Source organism: Schistocerca gregaria, chromosome 2 (assembly GCF_023897955.1).
Source record: "Schistocerca gregaria isolate iqSchGreg1 chromosome 2, iqSchGreg1.2, whole genome shotgun sequence".
Lineage (NCBI taxonomy): Eukaryota > Metazoa > Arthropoda > Insecta > Orthoptera > Acrididae > Schistocerca > Schistocerca gregaria.
This window is the reverse complement of record NC_064921.1, coordinates 387,749,511-387,767,441: the sequence shown is the minus strand read 5'-3', so window position 1 is coordinate 387,767,441 and position 17,931 is coordinate 387,749,511. Positions and strand designations below refer to the sequence as shown.

Here is a 17,931-nt window from a genome sequence, read left to right as displayed (position 1 = left end):
TCTCTAAGTCTACAAATGCTAGAAACGTAGGTTTGCCTTTCCTTAATCTTTCTTCTAAGATAAGTCGTAGGGTCAGTATTGCCTCACATGTTCCAGTATTTCTACAGAATCCAAACTGATCTTCCCCGAGGTTGGCTTCTACTTGTTTTTCCATTCGTCTGTAAAGAATTCGTGTTAGTATTTTGCAGCTGTGGCTTATTAGACTGATTGTTCGGTAATTTTCACATTTGTCAACACTTGCTTTCTTTGGGATTAGAATTATGATGTTCTTCTTGAAGTCCGAGGGTATTTAGCCTGTTTCATACACCTTGCTCACCAGACGGTAGAATTTTGTCAGGACTGGCTCTCCCAAGGCCGTCAGTAGTTCCAATGGAATGTTGTCTACTCCAGGGGCCTTGTTTCGACTCAGGTCTTTCAATGCCCTATCAAACTCTTCACGCAGTATCGCATCTCCCATGTCATCCTCATCCACATCCTCCTCTATTTCCATAGTATTGTCCTCAAGTACATCGCTCTTGTATAGACCCTCTATATACTCCTTCCACCTTTCTGCTTTCCCTTCTTTGCTTAGAACTGGGTTTCCATCTGAGCTCTTGATGTTCATACAAGTGGTTCTCTTTTCTCCAAAGCTCTCTTTAATTTTCCTGTAGGCAGTATCTATCTTACCCCTAGTGAGATAAGCCTCTACATCCTTACATTTGTCCTCTAGCCATCCCTGCTTAGCCATTTTGCACTTCCTGTCGATCTCGTTTTTGAGACGTTTGTATTCCTTTTTGCCTGCTTCATTTACTGCATTTTTATATTTTCTCCTTTCATCAATTAAATTTAATATTTCTTCTGTTACCCACTGATTTCTACTAGCCCTCATCTTTTTACCTACCTTATCCTCCGCTGCCTTCACTACTTCATTCCTCAAAGCTACCCATTCTTCTTCTACTGTATTTATTTCCCCCATTCCTGTCAATTGTTCCCTTATGCTCTCCCTGAAACACTGTACAACCTCTGGTTCTTTCAGTTTATCCAGGTCCCATCTTCTTAAATTCCCACCTTTTTGCAGTTTCTTCAGTTTTAATCTACAGGTCATAACCAATAGATTGTGGTCAGAGTCCACATCTGCCCCTGGAAATGTCTTACTATTTAAAACCTGGTTCCTAAATCTCTGTCTACCATTATATAATCTATCTGATACCTTTTAGTATCTCCAGGGTTCTTCCATGTATACAACCTTCTTTCATGATTCTTAAACCAAGTGTTAGCTATGATTAAGTTGTGCTCTGTGCAAAATTGTACCAGGCGGCTTCCTCCTTCATTTCTCTCCCCCAACCCATATTCACCTACTATGTTTCCTTCTCTCCCTTTTCCTACAACCGAATTCCAGTCACCCATGACTATTAAATTTTCGTCACCCTTCACTATCTGAATAATTTCTTATATTTCATCATACATTTCTTCAATTTCTTCGTCATCTGCAGAGCTAGTTGGCATATAAACTTGTATTACTGTAGTAGGTGTGGGCTTCGTATCTATCTTGGCCACAATAATGTGTTCACTATGCTGTTTGTAGTAGCTTACCCGCATTCCTATTTTCCTATTCATTATTAAACCTACTCCTGCGTTTCCCGTATTTGATTTTGTGTTTATAACCTTGTAGTCACCTGACCAGAATTCTTGTTCCTCCTGCCACCGAACTTCACTAATTCCCACTATATCTAACTTTAACCTATCCATTTCCCTTTTTAAATTTTCTAACCTACCTACCCGATTGAGTGATCTGACATTCCATGCTCCGATCCATAGAACGCCAGTTTTCTTTCTCCTGATAACGACATCCTCTTGAGTAGTCCCTGCCCAGAGATCCGAATGGGGGACTATTTTACCTCCAGAATATTTTACCCAAGACGACACCATCATCATTTAATCATACAGTAAAGCTGCATGCCCTCGGCAAAAATTACGGTCGTAGTTTTCTCTTGCTTTCAGCCTTTCGCAGTACCAGCACAGCAAGGCCGTTTTGGTTATTGTTAGAAGGCCAGGTCAGTCAATCATCCAGACTGTTGCCCTTGCAACTACTGAAAAGGCTGCTGCCCCTCTTCAGGAACCACACGTTTTTCTGGACTCTCAACAGATACCCCTCCGTTGTGGTTGCACCTACGGAACGGCTATCTGTATCGCTGAGGCACGCAAGCCTCCCCACCAACGGCAACGTCCATGGTTAATTGGGGGAGGAGCCAATTGTATGAAATATGAACTCCAGTGTACCAGGAACAAATAACATTTATCAGCTAATAAACACAGAAAAGATACTTGCTAATACTTGAGACTGGTTAGTGCTAGAGAAGAGCTTGAAAAATCAGTCTATAATCACCAAAAAATTATTGTCCTCTGTAACATTCTTGAAACTTCATACTACTCACAGTGAACAAACCAAAATCCAGCACCTCTGGCAGCCAGAGCATGATCTCTTTGACAGTTCGCATAAACACAGCTGCCGACAGTAACTGATATCTTTGTTGCTACACTACCATAATAAAAAGATATTTAGTAATTTGAGTAGTCTTATTTGTTTAGTATTGATTTAGTATGTAATCAAATACATACTTACGCCAATTTTAACAAGAAATGTTTATTTTTGAGTATCTTACTCTATGGTTTAACAACAGTGGAATTCTTGGATGGAATAGTATGTGAAGTAATGGAACGGTAACCGCTAATTGCTAGCTGACTGTGGCATTAGAAACATGCAACAGAACACTATTTATACTGGCTTTTGAGCTCTTGTTCTTTCTTTAGTTGACATATACACACACAACCGCACAGACTCCCAAATGCACATGCCTGTGCATCTCACTAATTTTAAAACATTTCATTGTTATGTAAAGAACTGTTCAGTTTCAAACATTGTTTTCTGTTATGTTGTTCTGTATATAAAGCATATACTTAATTTTTCAGTACAAAGTAAAAGCTGCAAACCTTGTTGGAGAAGCAGAAAGCAGCTCCAAACTTTCAATGACTCAGCTACCACCATCATTTGCTCGTCCTCTTGATAGAGCTGCTGAAGTGGATGAGGGAGACATTCTAGACTTGAAGTGCAAACTTGATGGTAGTCCAATTCCAACCGTCCAGTGGTGAGTATCATTATAAATTATACACAGAATGGTTGCTGTATAAAGTAACTATGTGAATTTTGAATTTAAATAACTCTTTACACACTTTGATTTAGTAATTACTACATATTGGTTCAAATAGCTCTAAGCACTATGGGACTTAACATCTGAGGTCATCAGTCCCATAGATGTAGATTTACTTAAACCTAACGAACCTAAGGACATCACACACATCAAAGCCCAAGGCAGGATTCTAACCTGCGACCATAGCAGCAGCGCAGTTCTGGACTGAAGTGCCTAGAACTGCTCAGCCACAGTGGCTGGCGACTACATATGTCCAGTACAATAATACTTACTTTCCCTAAATTGAATTTAGCAATTAATCAGTAAGAACAAGGAATAGAGGGACTGTTATAGGACATATGCATTATAAATTTATCTGTCCTATGTATTATCTTAAACTTAGCTTGTGTCTGTGATCTTATTTTCTTCCATATGATATAGTTCATTTAATTATGATAATTTAGCAGATAAAATAAGAGAAGCTAGGTTACAGCTTCCTTGCAACATGAAAAAATAGTTACTGCTCTCACCCACTGTTGAAATATGTCACAACAACATTTTTAATAATGGGAGTAACTATTTACATTATGTACCAAGCGGGAAAGTGCTGGTAGATAGGCACAAGCAGCCGCAGGTTGCGAAAGCTTGAAATTCTGTGGTGTGTGTGTTTGTGTGTTTTATTATTGTGCCTATCTACCGGCGCTTTCCCGCTTGGTAAGTCTTGGAATCTTTGTTTTTAATATATTTTTCCCATGTGGAAGTTTCTTTCTATTTTATTTACATTATGTAGTTGATTTGCAATACTATTTTAAAATATAGGTGTTTCACTGATTTGTCTAGCTCCATTAAACAAATGTGGTTAGTTGTAACACATGGTTCAGTACTGAGCACTGTTCACGGAACTGTCTTGTAGGATTAAGTCTGAGAAGGAAATCAGTTTACTATTCAGCCAAAGATGCTTTACTAAAAGACCATGTATTTAATATCTTCTATCACTTAATAGTAATACTTCAGAAAATAAATATTTAAGTACTAATGCACCTCTCTGCTTAATAATCAGTTGTAGTTACAATCCTTTAAATACTCTGCTCTTATCTTGTCTCTCAACACTTCTCTAGTACAACTTCTTGACAAAACATCATACTAACACTTATTTGTTTCATTTGCAACTATTACTCATTCAGTATTTACATAGTGAATTACTTAAACACAATAATTAGTACCATACATAAGGATATATGTGGAGTGAGCATTCCGCTCTGCAGGAAAAGAACTGTTTTCACTAACGTGCATTGACCTCAACACTCATGTGGTCAGGGTGTGGCATAAGCATTGCCTGTAAGTGCTCTTCAGTTTCTGAATGTGAATTCACTGCTTAGTCAGAACATTATGACCACTGACCTGCTATCAATATAAATGTGTGCAGGTGATAGCAGTGTCACTTGGTGAGGAATAATTCCTAATGAGATACACACATGGTGCATGTGGTATCAGTGAGCATACTTTCCATATGTAGAATGGGGAAGGTATCGATCTGAGTGTGACTGAGGGCAGATTGTGATGGCCCCAAGGCCTGGCATGAGCATTTTGGAAACTGCATGACTTGTCAGGTGTTTGAGGAGTATCTTCAACACTTGGTGAAACCAAAGTGAAACCATATCCAGACATCGTGGGCTGGCTATCCGTCATTACAGATGTCAGATGTCATAAGCTGGGCAGATTGGTAAAACAAGACAGGTGGGAAACTGTGGTGGAACTAACGTCAGTCTTTAATGTTTGGCAGAGTACTTGTCTGAACACACAGTGCATTAAACACTCATAATGGTGGCCTCCATAGCTGATGACCCATGCATGTACCAATGTTAACACCACAACAACAGCAACTATGACTGAAATGGGCCTGTGACCATTAGATTAGATTAATTATTCATTCCATAGACCCATAAAAGAGGGAATCCTCCTGGGTGTGGAACATATCAGATAAACACATTACAAAAATGTAATTAGCAAAACTTGAGTTTCATTAATTTTAATGATCCTCAGTCAATAAACAGTAAAATTATGTACATGAATTAAATTTAAACTTCTAATATTTACAGGTTTGGTACTTACATCTGCTTTCATTAAGTCCATCATTCAGATATTTGCTAGTTTCTTGACTATTACAACCAAGTATTGACAAAAATTAAAGTAAATTATTCATTTCAGTGATCCTCAGTTAAGAACAGTCAGATTATGAACAAGATTTAAAATTAAACTTCCACTATTTACAGACTTAAGACTTACATCTGCTTTCCATACATCCAACATTCACAAAGTATGTAGTTACTTGGCTGTTAAAATCAAGTATTGTCAAAAATAAAGGATAATAAATTTTCATTAAAATGGTCTACTGCACTTGTGGAGAAACTCATGGATGGCACTGAAGTACAGTGACAGGCCAGCAGCAGCTCCATTATGCTGTGGGGACCATTTACGTGGGCTTCCATGGCACCATGACAGCTAAGGAGTATCATACATTGGTTGCAGACCATGTACACCCCTTCGTGAGGATCATGTTTCCCAACAGCAGTGATATTTTTCAGCAAGATAATCTGCCATGTCACAAGCTCAGGAGTGTGATGGAGTGGTTTGAGGAGGAACACGTTGGTGAGTTCCAACGATTGATGTGCTGCCCCCCCCCCCCCCCCCCCCCCCCCCCAAATCAGAGGTCTGAACCCGATCGAACACATCTGAGATGCGGTTGAATGTGGCATCAGAGCTCATTGCCCTACTCCCTGGCATTTATGGGAATTAAGGTGTCCTGTGTGTGCAGATGTTGTGGCAACTTCCTCTAGCAAACTAACAAGGCCTCACTGCTTCCATGCCATGACGCATCGCCACTGTTAACCATGCTGAAGGTGGACATACCAGGTATTGGTAGGTGATTATAATGTTCTGGCTGATCAGTGTATATCACTAGTACAGACAGATCCTGCTCAGAAGTATCTTCTATTTTGTACCTATGGGTCAATGGTATCTTAATAATTCACATTTGATATTTGTAATGGACTAAGTGTTTTGCATTTAAGAGATAAATGCAAGAACATTTTGCTTGCTTGTGACAAGTGTCCCAGGTCAGAGTTTACATGTGTCACTATTTTTTGTCATAAGAAAGGAAGGGAGAGCCAGTTACTCTTAGGTTTGCACTACACTTTATCATATTAGTGTGCATCTGTTTTTATCAGTTATGCTGCAGCAGCATTTTTAAACACCATCTTTATTTGTCCTGAAAACATCAACTTTGGAGTTACAGTGTTCAGCAAATTACTCCTTTTTTACTCTCTATGTGTTTTCACATCTTTAGTCTTCCTTCAGTCATAGGGAAACTAAAATGTTAATGGTATATATTCCTTCTCGGTGCCATAGGCACCAGTACTACATTTCCCTATTCTGACTGCTTTAAAAGAAGCACAGGGGTTTGGATACCACTATAACCTGGAGGTTCAGACTCGTGTTATTTTTACCTGCAGTAAAAATTATTGAAAATGTGTATATGTTCAACAGATTGCCGGGTACACAATCCCACACTGCAGAATTGGTCTACCTTTTGTCTCTTAAATCTGTGGCCATGTGGTCACATAAGTTAGCCTTATGGTTTTAGCTCTTTATTACACCATGTCTCAATATAAATCAGCACATAAAGTTGCTCATATTAGTATGATAACTGGACTGAGAACTTTTTGGCACAATATTAACTTATGATAAATAACTTATCCTCATTTGACAAATTTCAAATTGCATCAGTAGTAGCAACAATTCAGCTCAATTGCTGTTACTAATAAGCACATATGTGAAAACAGAGTAAATATGTGGAATATTAATGTTCGTGTCATAGTGCAAAATGTTATAACAGTGTCATACCAGCATCACATGCATGTTTCTGTTTGATGTTGGATGTCGGTCACATACTCCGTATACTGTGCTTAGAACCTTTGATCATTGTTGTCAGCACTGCAAACATCAATGCTGAACACTCTGAATTTATATTCATATTCACATCCAATCATACTGGTTTCGGTTTTTCATATTTTTCCAGGCAAATGCAGGAAGAGTCCTTTGAAACAACATGGCCAATTTCCTTCCCCATCCTTGCAAAAATCTGAGCTTATGATAATGAACTCATTGTCATTAAACCCTATCTTCCTTTTACTTTCCACTCCAAAGATTTGATTAAATCTGTACCAAACCAGAAATTGAACACAGGTTCATGGCTTTCATTGGCATTTTTCCCAGGGGACACATTTATCTGTTTATTTATTGTTTCAACCTCTGTGTCAGGAAACAGGATTATAAAATGTATTGTATATTCTTAACATTTTAAAATAAGAGAATCAATGTAAAATATCGCAATGTTGAAAATAACCATAAAATAAACATACAAAATAAGAAATTACGTAATCGGATAAAAATTGATGTAATGTGTGAAAGGGGAAGTTGTCATGGTATTTCTGCTGAAATGATGTTTACGTTGCATGGAACAGTTTGCCACAACAAGCAGACTTAAAAGTACTTATACAGGAATTATATTTTCAACATTGAGTATATCCCCAAATAATGACAGAGATGAATTCTTCTGTTTTACAAGAACATCTGGATAAACCACCAAGAAACAAAAGATATGTTATAATAATGGAAATGTGAACATAGTTTCCGAGATATAATGTAAATATCTTAACTATTCTGTCTTCTTACAATGCTGTAGTCACATTTAAATAAATTTAAAAACACTTAACACTGAAAGCAAGTTTATTACCAAGACTAACATACAGCCAGAACAGAACTGGATTCCTGGATGGAGAGTACTGCTATTTATACATACATCAAGTATTCTAGAGTACAAAAATATCTCAAACATAAGAAATTTCAAGAAACTTCCAGAAATTATAAATACTAATTAACAAATTATTGATGGTGGTCAGGTCTGAACTGTCAAAACACAGCACACCAGCCAGTGATACTAACCCGTTTGCCATACTGCATGCACCACAGCTCATGGAATTGCTCCTTCTTCTGGAAAACAGTGATCTGCTCTTTCATAAGTTCTCATTGGAGTTGCTTGCAGCATCCTGGATCTAGATCTTGTCAGTGGTCATTTGTACGACAGTGCTAGTGGATCTTCGCAGTCTGATCATATTGTCACATCCTCTTCACTATTGTTTGCAGTGAAGATGACCTCTCTTATCAAAGATTCACAGTCATTGAACTGGTCTTCGGTTTTGTTAATTGAGCAGCCCACATCTTCGATCTGCACCTCAGATCTGTAATAGGGCTTCATAGGAAGAACATGGATGAATGCTTAACTTCTTAAGTGATGTCCAACAAATGTTGAAGGGTACAATATGGCCCACAGAGCACTTTAGTAACTTTTCCATTAGTCCCAGTTTTTGCACAGGTGCAAAAATCCATACCAAGTCTCCCATAATGTATCTCACTGGCTGGCACTTGGTGCTATAGTGCTCTCAGTCTTGCTCTTGGGCTCCAGGATCCATATATGAGCCAGGTGTCTTGCTACTTTGATTCTGGTAATTACGTGTTTCAAAGTCATCCTGAGTATCATCTGTCTGAAAAACCAGTAGTGTATTCATTTTCATTTCAACCCCTTGACCATGGAACTGGAAGAAGAGAGTGAAGTATATAAGTCTTGCATCCCTCTGTTGGATGAAAATGTCACAACAGGCAGTATTACATCCCAGTCTCTCTGTTCGATATGTGTGTACATTGAGAGAATAGCTGCCAGTGTCTTATTAAAGCATTGTGTGAGGCCATCCTTCTGTAGGTGGTAGGCAGCTGTCATCCTGTGAGTAGATTGCAACATGAAATTAGCTTTGATACCACTCCTGACTCAAAAACTTTTCCACAATACAAAATAGCCACCAAGTGAGGTACACAGGTATATTTCTTCCATACAAAGTACTTATTTAAGAGTAAATAGCGCTAAATTTAAGTTTATTTTGTTTTGTATACTTGCTGTAGTGTCTGTTCTTGTTACACAACTGAATGTGTAACATTCGTATTGTGATTTTTCTCAAAATAAAACTCTTGCTTGAAATTTTGCATGATATGAACATTGAAAATTTGTTTAAGTTTCCTTAATAGCATAAATTTCATTGAAAGAAGGCAGCTGATTCTTATTGCTTACTAGTCAGATAGCTGTGATCTAGGTCTAAATTTTCCAAGTTATAAATGGTTAGAAACGTAAACAGACAATATTGGTAACACAAATTTGCCGAAAACAAAATGACTACCAATCCATTATTCTGTCACTGTAACTCTGATTCAGCACCAAAACAACAGCAACAGCACAGAACACTTTTATGTCATTTTTTTTACCTTAGGCTAATCTTGTATTTCTGACAAACTTGATACATTCTGTAATGTTAAACTTATTATTCAGTTCAAAGCTATGATTGAGATATGTGAGAGCTGTTATAGGATAGTGTGTAGTGGGATTTGTTGCCAGTCTTGCAGGAAATATTTTCACTGGGGGAGAGGTGGCAGGGGAAGGGGGGTGTCATTCAGGGCAGCTGGAGGAAACAAGTAAGGAGTTAATCAGGATCAAGTGAGATAGAGGGAGGAGGAAGTTGGAACCTGGGAGTTGATAGGAAGATAAGGAGAAAGAGAACATGATCTGATATTTTTATTATCAACACTAAAAGTAAGTATATACCACTGCCAGAGTTAAGTGGTTAAGTGGAGAAAAGCCTCACATAGGACTAGGAACAGGAAATGAGGAGCACATTTCAAGTGAGATCAGGAAGCCAAGGAATGTGCAGAGTATTTGGAAGAAGAAGGTGCTTCTCCTAGGTAGTAGCCATGAGCGAGGTGTAGGTTCCCATTACAGGAAAGCTTAAGTACAGCGTACCAGGTCAACAGTATTTTCAAGTTAAATGCCGGACTAAGTCAAGTGTTAGAGGACTTACGGTAGTGTATTTTTCAAAACAGGACCATGTAATATAGTGGGTGGGGCAGGAGACAGCTTGAATTGGGGTGGGACATATGACATAGGAGGTGACCTGGACAAGATAGCTTCCCTGACTCATGGCACCATTGTGCACTTTCATGAGCTGTTTCAGAGTCATGATCAGCCACATCTTAATAGAATTGTGAGGTGGACTGATATGGGGTTAGAGATGGAACTAATGGCAACTGGCTTTGCACATGTTGCTGTGCCACCTGTTGGGACTGTCAGTAGGTGGAGTCTCTCTAGGCAAGGCTTAAACCTAAACAGGACTGAAAAGGAGGATTGGTACAGTTGATTCATGAAAGTATCAGGGATGGATCTAGGGCCAGGCATGTTCAAGTACCTGTTGGCATGGGTGGGAGAAGTAGGTTTTTATAGAACAAACCCAGACAATGGGATCCCCTGTCTAAAGGATATCTTCAGATGTTTAAAAATTTCTGAAACAATCACCCATAAGATAAATTCTAACATACCAAGTTACACATACACTACATGTCATATAGAAAAAGAAACCATCAGAAAAGTGTCATGAGACATTTGAAAGACTTAGCAATCTGTCATCAAAATATGCAATCAATAAAAAATAAAATACAGCAACTTAAAGTTGAGCTCTAATCTTTGAACTGCTCAGTAGTTTGTGTCACTGAGCATTGGGGTATAGACATAGAAATACAACATGTAGTATTATCACTATATGAAACAGCACACTCTTACTGTCATACTACTTCAAAGGATGGGAGAAAATGCATTTATATCAGAAAAGGAAAAAGGAATGCAGTTCAAATCAGGACATGACCTTAGTTCAGTAACTGAAGACAAACGCTATGAAATACTAACTGTTGAGTTAACAGGGCATGATATCACTAAGAAATTAATCTGTTTGTGTGTGTATCAGTCTCCCAGTGGTAATGTTGACACATTTTTCAATAAATTAACAGAAGTTCTAGATAAGGTGTCAAGTACAAAAACCAACATAATTTTGTGTGGAGACATGGACATAAACATAAATATCACAAATGAAATAATAGCACACTCGTAAGTATCCTTCAGAGGTTTGGCATACTCAATAGTGCAACAAGTGTTACTACAATTATTGCATCAGTAATTGACCATGTGACCACATCTGTAGACAGCGAAAAGTGTGATGTAACTGTGAAAGATCTTGGACTGTCAGATCATTTCTGGAAAATAATAACAGTAAAATTGCATATGGAAAACTTCCCTAATCTGCAGGACTATAAAAGACATTTATCAGAAATCAAAATGGAAGAATTTTCAAAAGAGCTACCAAACCACAGCTGGGATGAAGTGTGTGGATGTAAATTTGAAATTTTCTAAATTCTCTGCCTTGTTAATATTGAGCTTTGAAAATATGTTTCCGTAAGTACCACATCAGTATCAATGTCACACAAAAGATGTGGATAACAGCAGACAATAAGTCCTTCTGAACCATTAAGTATCTCAGATTCTTAACATTCTTTAAACTGAACTTTTGAAAGACTTTTCCAAAAGTATTCATATCAGAAGCAATGTCTCGCCAACACAAGTGGATGACAGAAGGTATTAAGAATTCCTCCTGTACCTTCAAGTACTGCAGTTCCATAAAAGAGAGTCATATTGAGCCAGAGTTCTTAATTTCTGTCATAGGTACAAAAAGATTTATAGGAAGGTCCTAATTGCTGTAAAAAATCATTTAGTGAAAATTTAATAAACAATGCAGAGAATAAAAGTAAAGCAGTCAGAGATGTCATAAAAATAAAAATGGGCGGAGAGAAACAAAGGCATAATAACATACTCATATGGGAAGGGGGATAAAGTAGTAAATCATCCACACCACCTAGCAAATTTTGTGAGTGAGCAGTTTCAAGTACTGCAGATAAGTTACAACAACAAAAGTTCCCAAAAACAAATACAACACCTGTAAATTATTATGCACTAAATACAACAGTGTTACTATCAACCACAGAGCATAAAGTCAGTGAAACTGTACGAAAATTAAAAAAAAATGAAACGTCACAATGCTTAGATAAAGTACCAGTGTGTATACTGAAGCAATGCATAGATAGTATACAAGCTTCTTTAACAAACATAATAAAATGAATCCTTCAAGTCAGAGAAATTTCCAGAGTATTTGAAACAGGTAAGAGTTGTACCCCTTCTAAAGCAAGGTAATATAGAAGACAGAAAATTACGTCATTTTCTCTGCTGTAACCATTCTCAAAACTAAATGAATTGGCCATGAAAGACAGATTAATGAATTACTTGAATAAAAACAAATTTTTAGCTGATCACAGCATGGTTTCCAAGGTGGTAGAAATATTTAGTCAGTTCAGTTAGTTCAGTAGAATTAACAAAAGCTGTACTTGATTCTCCTCACAAAGGTGGGTGTGTCACAGGCATATTTTTAGATCTTTGTAAGACTGTGTACGATCAACAGGATTCATCTCCTAGCACTAGACAAACATATGTTTGTCCTCATTCAAATATTGTTTGTAAGACTGTTTCCAGTTCAGTCACAGATCTACAATAAATGCAGAGTGCTTTATACAACATAGGTGTTCTCATGTAAAACTTATTTCAGAAAATTAGGCTTTGTTGACATGTCTGAGTAACTATCATACACTCCTGGAAATGGAAAAAAGAACACATTGACACCGGTGTGTCAGACCCACCATACTTGCTCCGGACACTGCGAGAGGGCTGTACAAGCAATGATCACACGCACGGCACAGCGGACACACCAGGAACCGCGGTGTTGGCCGTCGAATGGCGCTAGCTGCGTAGCATTTGTGCACCGCCGCCGTCAGTGTCAGCCAGTTTGCCGTGGCATACGGAGCTCCATCGCAGTCTTTAACACTGGTAGCATGCCGCAACAGCGTGGACGTGAACCGTATGTGCAGTTGACGGACTTTGAGCGAGGGCGTATAGTGGGCATGCGGGAGGCCGGGTGGACGTACCGCCGAATTGCTCAACACGCGGGGCGTGAGGTCTCCACAGTACATCGATGTTGTCGCCAGTGGTCGGCGGAAGGTGCACGTGCCCGTCGACCTGGGACCGGACCGCAGCGACGCACGGATGCGCGCCGAGACCGTAGGATCCTACGCAGTGCCGTAGGGGACCGCACCGCCACTTCCCAGCAAATTAGGGACACTGTTGCTCCTGGGGTATCGGCGAGGACCATTCGCAACCGTCTCCATGAAGCTGGGCTACTGTCCCGCACACCGTTAGGCCGTCTTCCGCTCACGCCCCAACATCGTGCAGCCCGCCTCCAGTGGTGTCGCGACAGGCGTGAATGGAGGGACGAATGGAGACGTGTCATCTTCAGCGATGAGAGTCACTTCTGCCTTGGTGCCAATGATGGTCGTATGCGTGTTTGGTGCCGTGCAGGTGAGCGCCACAATCAGGACTGCATATGACCGAGGCACACAGGGCCAACACCTGGCATCATGGTGTGGGGAGCGATCTCCTACACTGGCTGTACACCTCTGGTGATCGTCGAGGGGACACTGAATAGTGCACGGTACATCCAAACCGTCATCGAACCCATCGTTCTACCATTCCTAGACCAGCAAGGGAACTTGCTGTTCCAACAGGACAATGCACGTCCGCATGTATCCCGTGCCACCCAACGTGCTCTAGAAGGTGTAAGTCAACTACCCTGGCCAGCAAGATCTCCGGATCTGTCCCCCATTGAGCATGTTTGGCACTGGATGAAGCGTTGTCTCACGCAGTCTGCACGTCCAGCACGAACGCTGGTCCAACTGAGGCGCCAGGTGGAAATGGCATGGCAAGCCGTTCCACAGGACTACATCCAGCATCTCTACGATCGTCTCCATGGGAGAATAGCAGCCTGCATTGCTGCGAAAGGTGGATATACACTGTACTAGTGCCGACATTGTGCATGCTCTGTTGCTTGTGTCTATGTGCCTGTGGTTCTGTCAGTGTGATCATGTGATGTATCTGACCCCAGGAATGTGTCAATAAGGTTCCCCTTCCTGGGACAATGAATTCACGGTGTTCTTATTTCAATTTCCAGGAGTGTATATGGACATGTTATTTACCTACAAGATAATTGTCACTCATGTGTTGGCACCACTATACTACTGTGCACCTTTCAGTTATCATTGTTGTTTTAAAGGCACAATGTAGCGGTATAGGCACATCTATGTGTGTGTGTGCACGTGCACTTGCGCGTTTGGGGGAGGGGAGGGGGCGCATGTGTGAACACGTGCTCCAGTTTGTCAAAGGATATGTCCTAAAGCTAGCAGGTTCTCCTTTTGTGTGTGTCTATTGATGACTCAATGAAAATTACGAGTAGTTCAACATGTTTAAATATGCAGAGTCTCATGGGTTTATGAATGTTGCAGCTACAGATGATGATTTTGCTGTCGAATTTCCCTGTAAAACACCTTATCATCATTTATCCTTGGTTCCATAACTTCTTATCTTGACTGGAGCTTTTATCTTTCTTGATACCTATGCAGATTATTGTTGTTAATATTAATTCATCCTTATTATTATTATTATTATTATTATTATTATTATTATTATTATTACTCTGATTTGTTGAATTCAGTTGTGTTCTACTGCAGCTTTTGTCCTGTGCATGAGACGATTTCATTAATTCTTTTTAGTAACTCTGAGCTGTTCCAGATACTACTATTCTCCTAGTGTTGCTGTGGCAGATAATACTTGTGGTTATGGGATTCTGTTCCCAAGGTCAAAGTTATGACAAGGATGACCTCAGATAACCTCAGCACTCAGTTCACTATATTTCAGTTTCTGATCTCTTCTTTACTGATGTTGTTGCTGTCAGCTAGGAGGTACATGCCAATTATGGGACACAACTTTTTAACTGTTCAGTGTGTAACACTCGTCTGGTGCCAGAATGGTTTGATCAGTACATATGTGCTGGCTGTACAATACAGTGCATTGTCCAACTGTTAACGCTGCTCTGAATGTATGATCATACCATTTATTGGAAATCTTTATTTAACTCAAATGGCTGTAGAAGTTTACCAATGAGGGTATCAGTGCATTTTAATGTATTCAATGCATCAATCCTTTTAAGAGGATACTACTCCCATGTCAACTCTGTTTACGTATTACATGTGTACAATAAGACAGGAGTTTTCATCACTTATATTATTACCAGTAACTTACTCACACCCGATTCTATAGTGAATTGAAACCCCATGAATTAGGTTGGTGCATAAGTACATAGCATTTTTCCATAGATTTAATGGATGCAAGAGATACACATAACAGAAACTGTAGTCAACAATAATATATTCTCCTTCAGTATCTACAACAGTTTGCCAGTGCTGGGGTAACCTTTCAATTTTACAACCATAGAAATAATGTGGTTTTGAGGGAAAGAACTTGTTGACCTATTTTTTGGAGTGAGTTTTCATCCAGAAACGAAGTTCCTTGAAAGTTGTTTGAAAAAGACTGGAAAGTGTGAAAATCTGAGTGTACAAAAGCAGATGAATAAACTGGGTACAGAATAACATCCCAACACAACTGCTGTATAGTGTTTTCTGTAAGTCTAGCAGGTTGTCGGCAAACATTATCATCAGGTAGCGTCACTTCACAAAGTGTTCCTGGTCTTCATTCCTGAATTGTGTCTGCAAGATGTCTCTGTTCTTGACAATAAATTTCAGCAGTGCCTATATAAGACAACAAGTGTCTGGCACAGTTGTTAGGTCAGGTACTGCTGCTACAGTGGCAGGTTATCAAGATTTAAATTAGTTTAAATGTGTTGTTATAGTCTGTGCACAAGCAATGAGACACAGCATTTCCGAGGTAGTGATGAAATGGGCATTTCCCCATACAACCATTTCATGAGTGTACTGTGAATGTCAGGAATTCAGTAAACCATCAAATCTCTGACATCGCTGTGGCCAGAGAAAGATACTGTAAGAACAGAGCCAGCGATGGCTGAAGAAAATTGTTCAGTGTGATAGAAGTGCAACCCTTCTGCAAATTGCTGTGGATTTCAATGCTGGTCTCAATGTGCAAACCATTCAACAAAACATAATTTATATGGGCTTTTGGAGCCGAAGGTCCACTCGTGTACCCTTGATGATTGCATGACACAAAGCTTTATGCCTTGCCGGGCTCGTCAACACCGACATTGGACTGTTGATGACTGGAAACATGTTGCCTGGTCAGACAAGTCTTGTTTCAAATTGTATTGAGTGGATGGACATGTACGGGTATGGAAGCAACCTCATGAATCTATGGACCCTGGATGTCAGCAGATGACTGTTCGAGGTGGTGGAGGCTCTGCAATAGTGTAGGGTGTGTGCTGTTGGAGTGGTATAGGTGGTATAGGACCCCTGATATGTCTGGATACAACTCCGACAGGTGACACATACGTTGGCATCCTGTCTGATCACCTTCATCCATTCATGTCCATTGCACATTCTGATGGACTTGGCAATTCCAGCAGAACAATGCGACACTCCATACATCCAGAATTGCTACAGAGTGACTCCAGGAGTCCTCTCCTGATTTTAAACTGTTCTGCTGGCCACCAAACTTCCCAGACATTATTGAGCATATCTAGGATGCTTTTCATTGTGTGGTTCAGAAGATATCTCCATCCCTTCACATTCTTACAGATTTATGGACAGCCCTCCAGGATTCATGGTGTCAGTTCCCTTCAGCACTACTTCAGACATTAGTTGAGTCCATGCTACACCATGTTGCGGCACTTCTGCATGCTCACAGGGGCCCTACATAATATTAGGCAGGTGTACCAGTTTCTTTGGCTCTTCACTATATTATCAAACAGAAGGGAAACATTTTCTGAAAAAGATTGTTGTACTTGAGGAAACCTCAATACAAGATTTTGAACCAGAACTGAAGTCTCAGTCATCACAATTTAAAAGTTCCAACTCTTTGTGCCTGAAAAAATTCCACCACCAACAATCACAGGTAAAACTGATGATGGTCTTTGGTATGACATAAATGGAGTCATAGCTGCAAATACAGTGCCCCAGAGGACATTCGTAACATGTGCATATTACAAGCTGTTTCTGCAGAATGTTTTGTACCTGAAATTTAATCAGAGATGGCTTGACATGCTTACAGCTAGTGATCTCATTTTGCATGATAATGCAAGAATGCATACTGTCCTACCAGTGAGAGAAACACTCAACAAATATGGATGGGAAATACTTCTCCACCCAGCATACAGTACTGATATGAGACCATCAGACTTTGATTCATTTCCCAAATTAAAGGAACAACCCCAAGGAAAACATTTTGATACAATTGTTGAAGTTTCCAGTGAGGTGATGTGAGTAATCAGGCAACTCAGCAATGGAGTTACGTTGTCTAGAATACGGAAGTTATCAAAGCATTGGTAAGCTGTCACAAGCAAGAATTGAGATTAAATTGAAGGCCTGTAAAGTATTTCGTAAAATAAATTATTTTCTTCAGTTATATGTTACAGTGTGCAAAACTTTTGAAATGGCCATTGTTGATGTTGGATAACAACTTACACTTATTATTATTAATCTTACTATTGTTGTTGGTGGTGGCAGCAGTAGTGGTGTTCTCATCAAATTGTTAGTGCACAGCTACAGAATGCAATGTGTGCACACAACTAGCTGATTCATTTAAACTTCTGCAATTTTCCTCACCTGTAACATTAGTCATATTTTACTGAACTCTGATATAAATTATGTTCATTGCTTCAGCTGTTTTGAGAAAGAGTCCCTTAAACTGGTAAAGATAACTTGGTTTGTGACA

At 39.5% G+C, this 17,931-nt stretch overlaps 1 protein-coding gene across 2 annotated transcripts in view; it reads left to right on the top strand.

The window, feature by feature from the left end:
- Window positions 1-17,931, top strand: part of LOC126321023 (obscurin) — a 790,459-nt gene that overhangs the window by 601,354 nt on the left and 171,174 nt on the right. For both annotated transcript variants that reach the window (XM_049994141.1, XM_049994140.1), the window contains one exon: window positions 2,950-3,125. In XM_049994141.1, coding sequence (XP_049850098.1) covers window positions 2,950-3,125 — 176 coding nt within the window. The remainder of the gene's footprint in view (window positions 1-2,949; window positions 3,126-17,931) is intronic.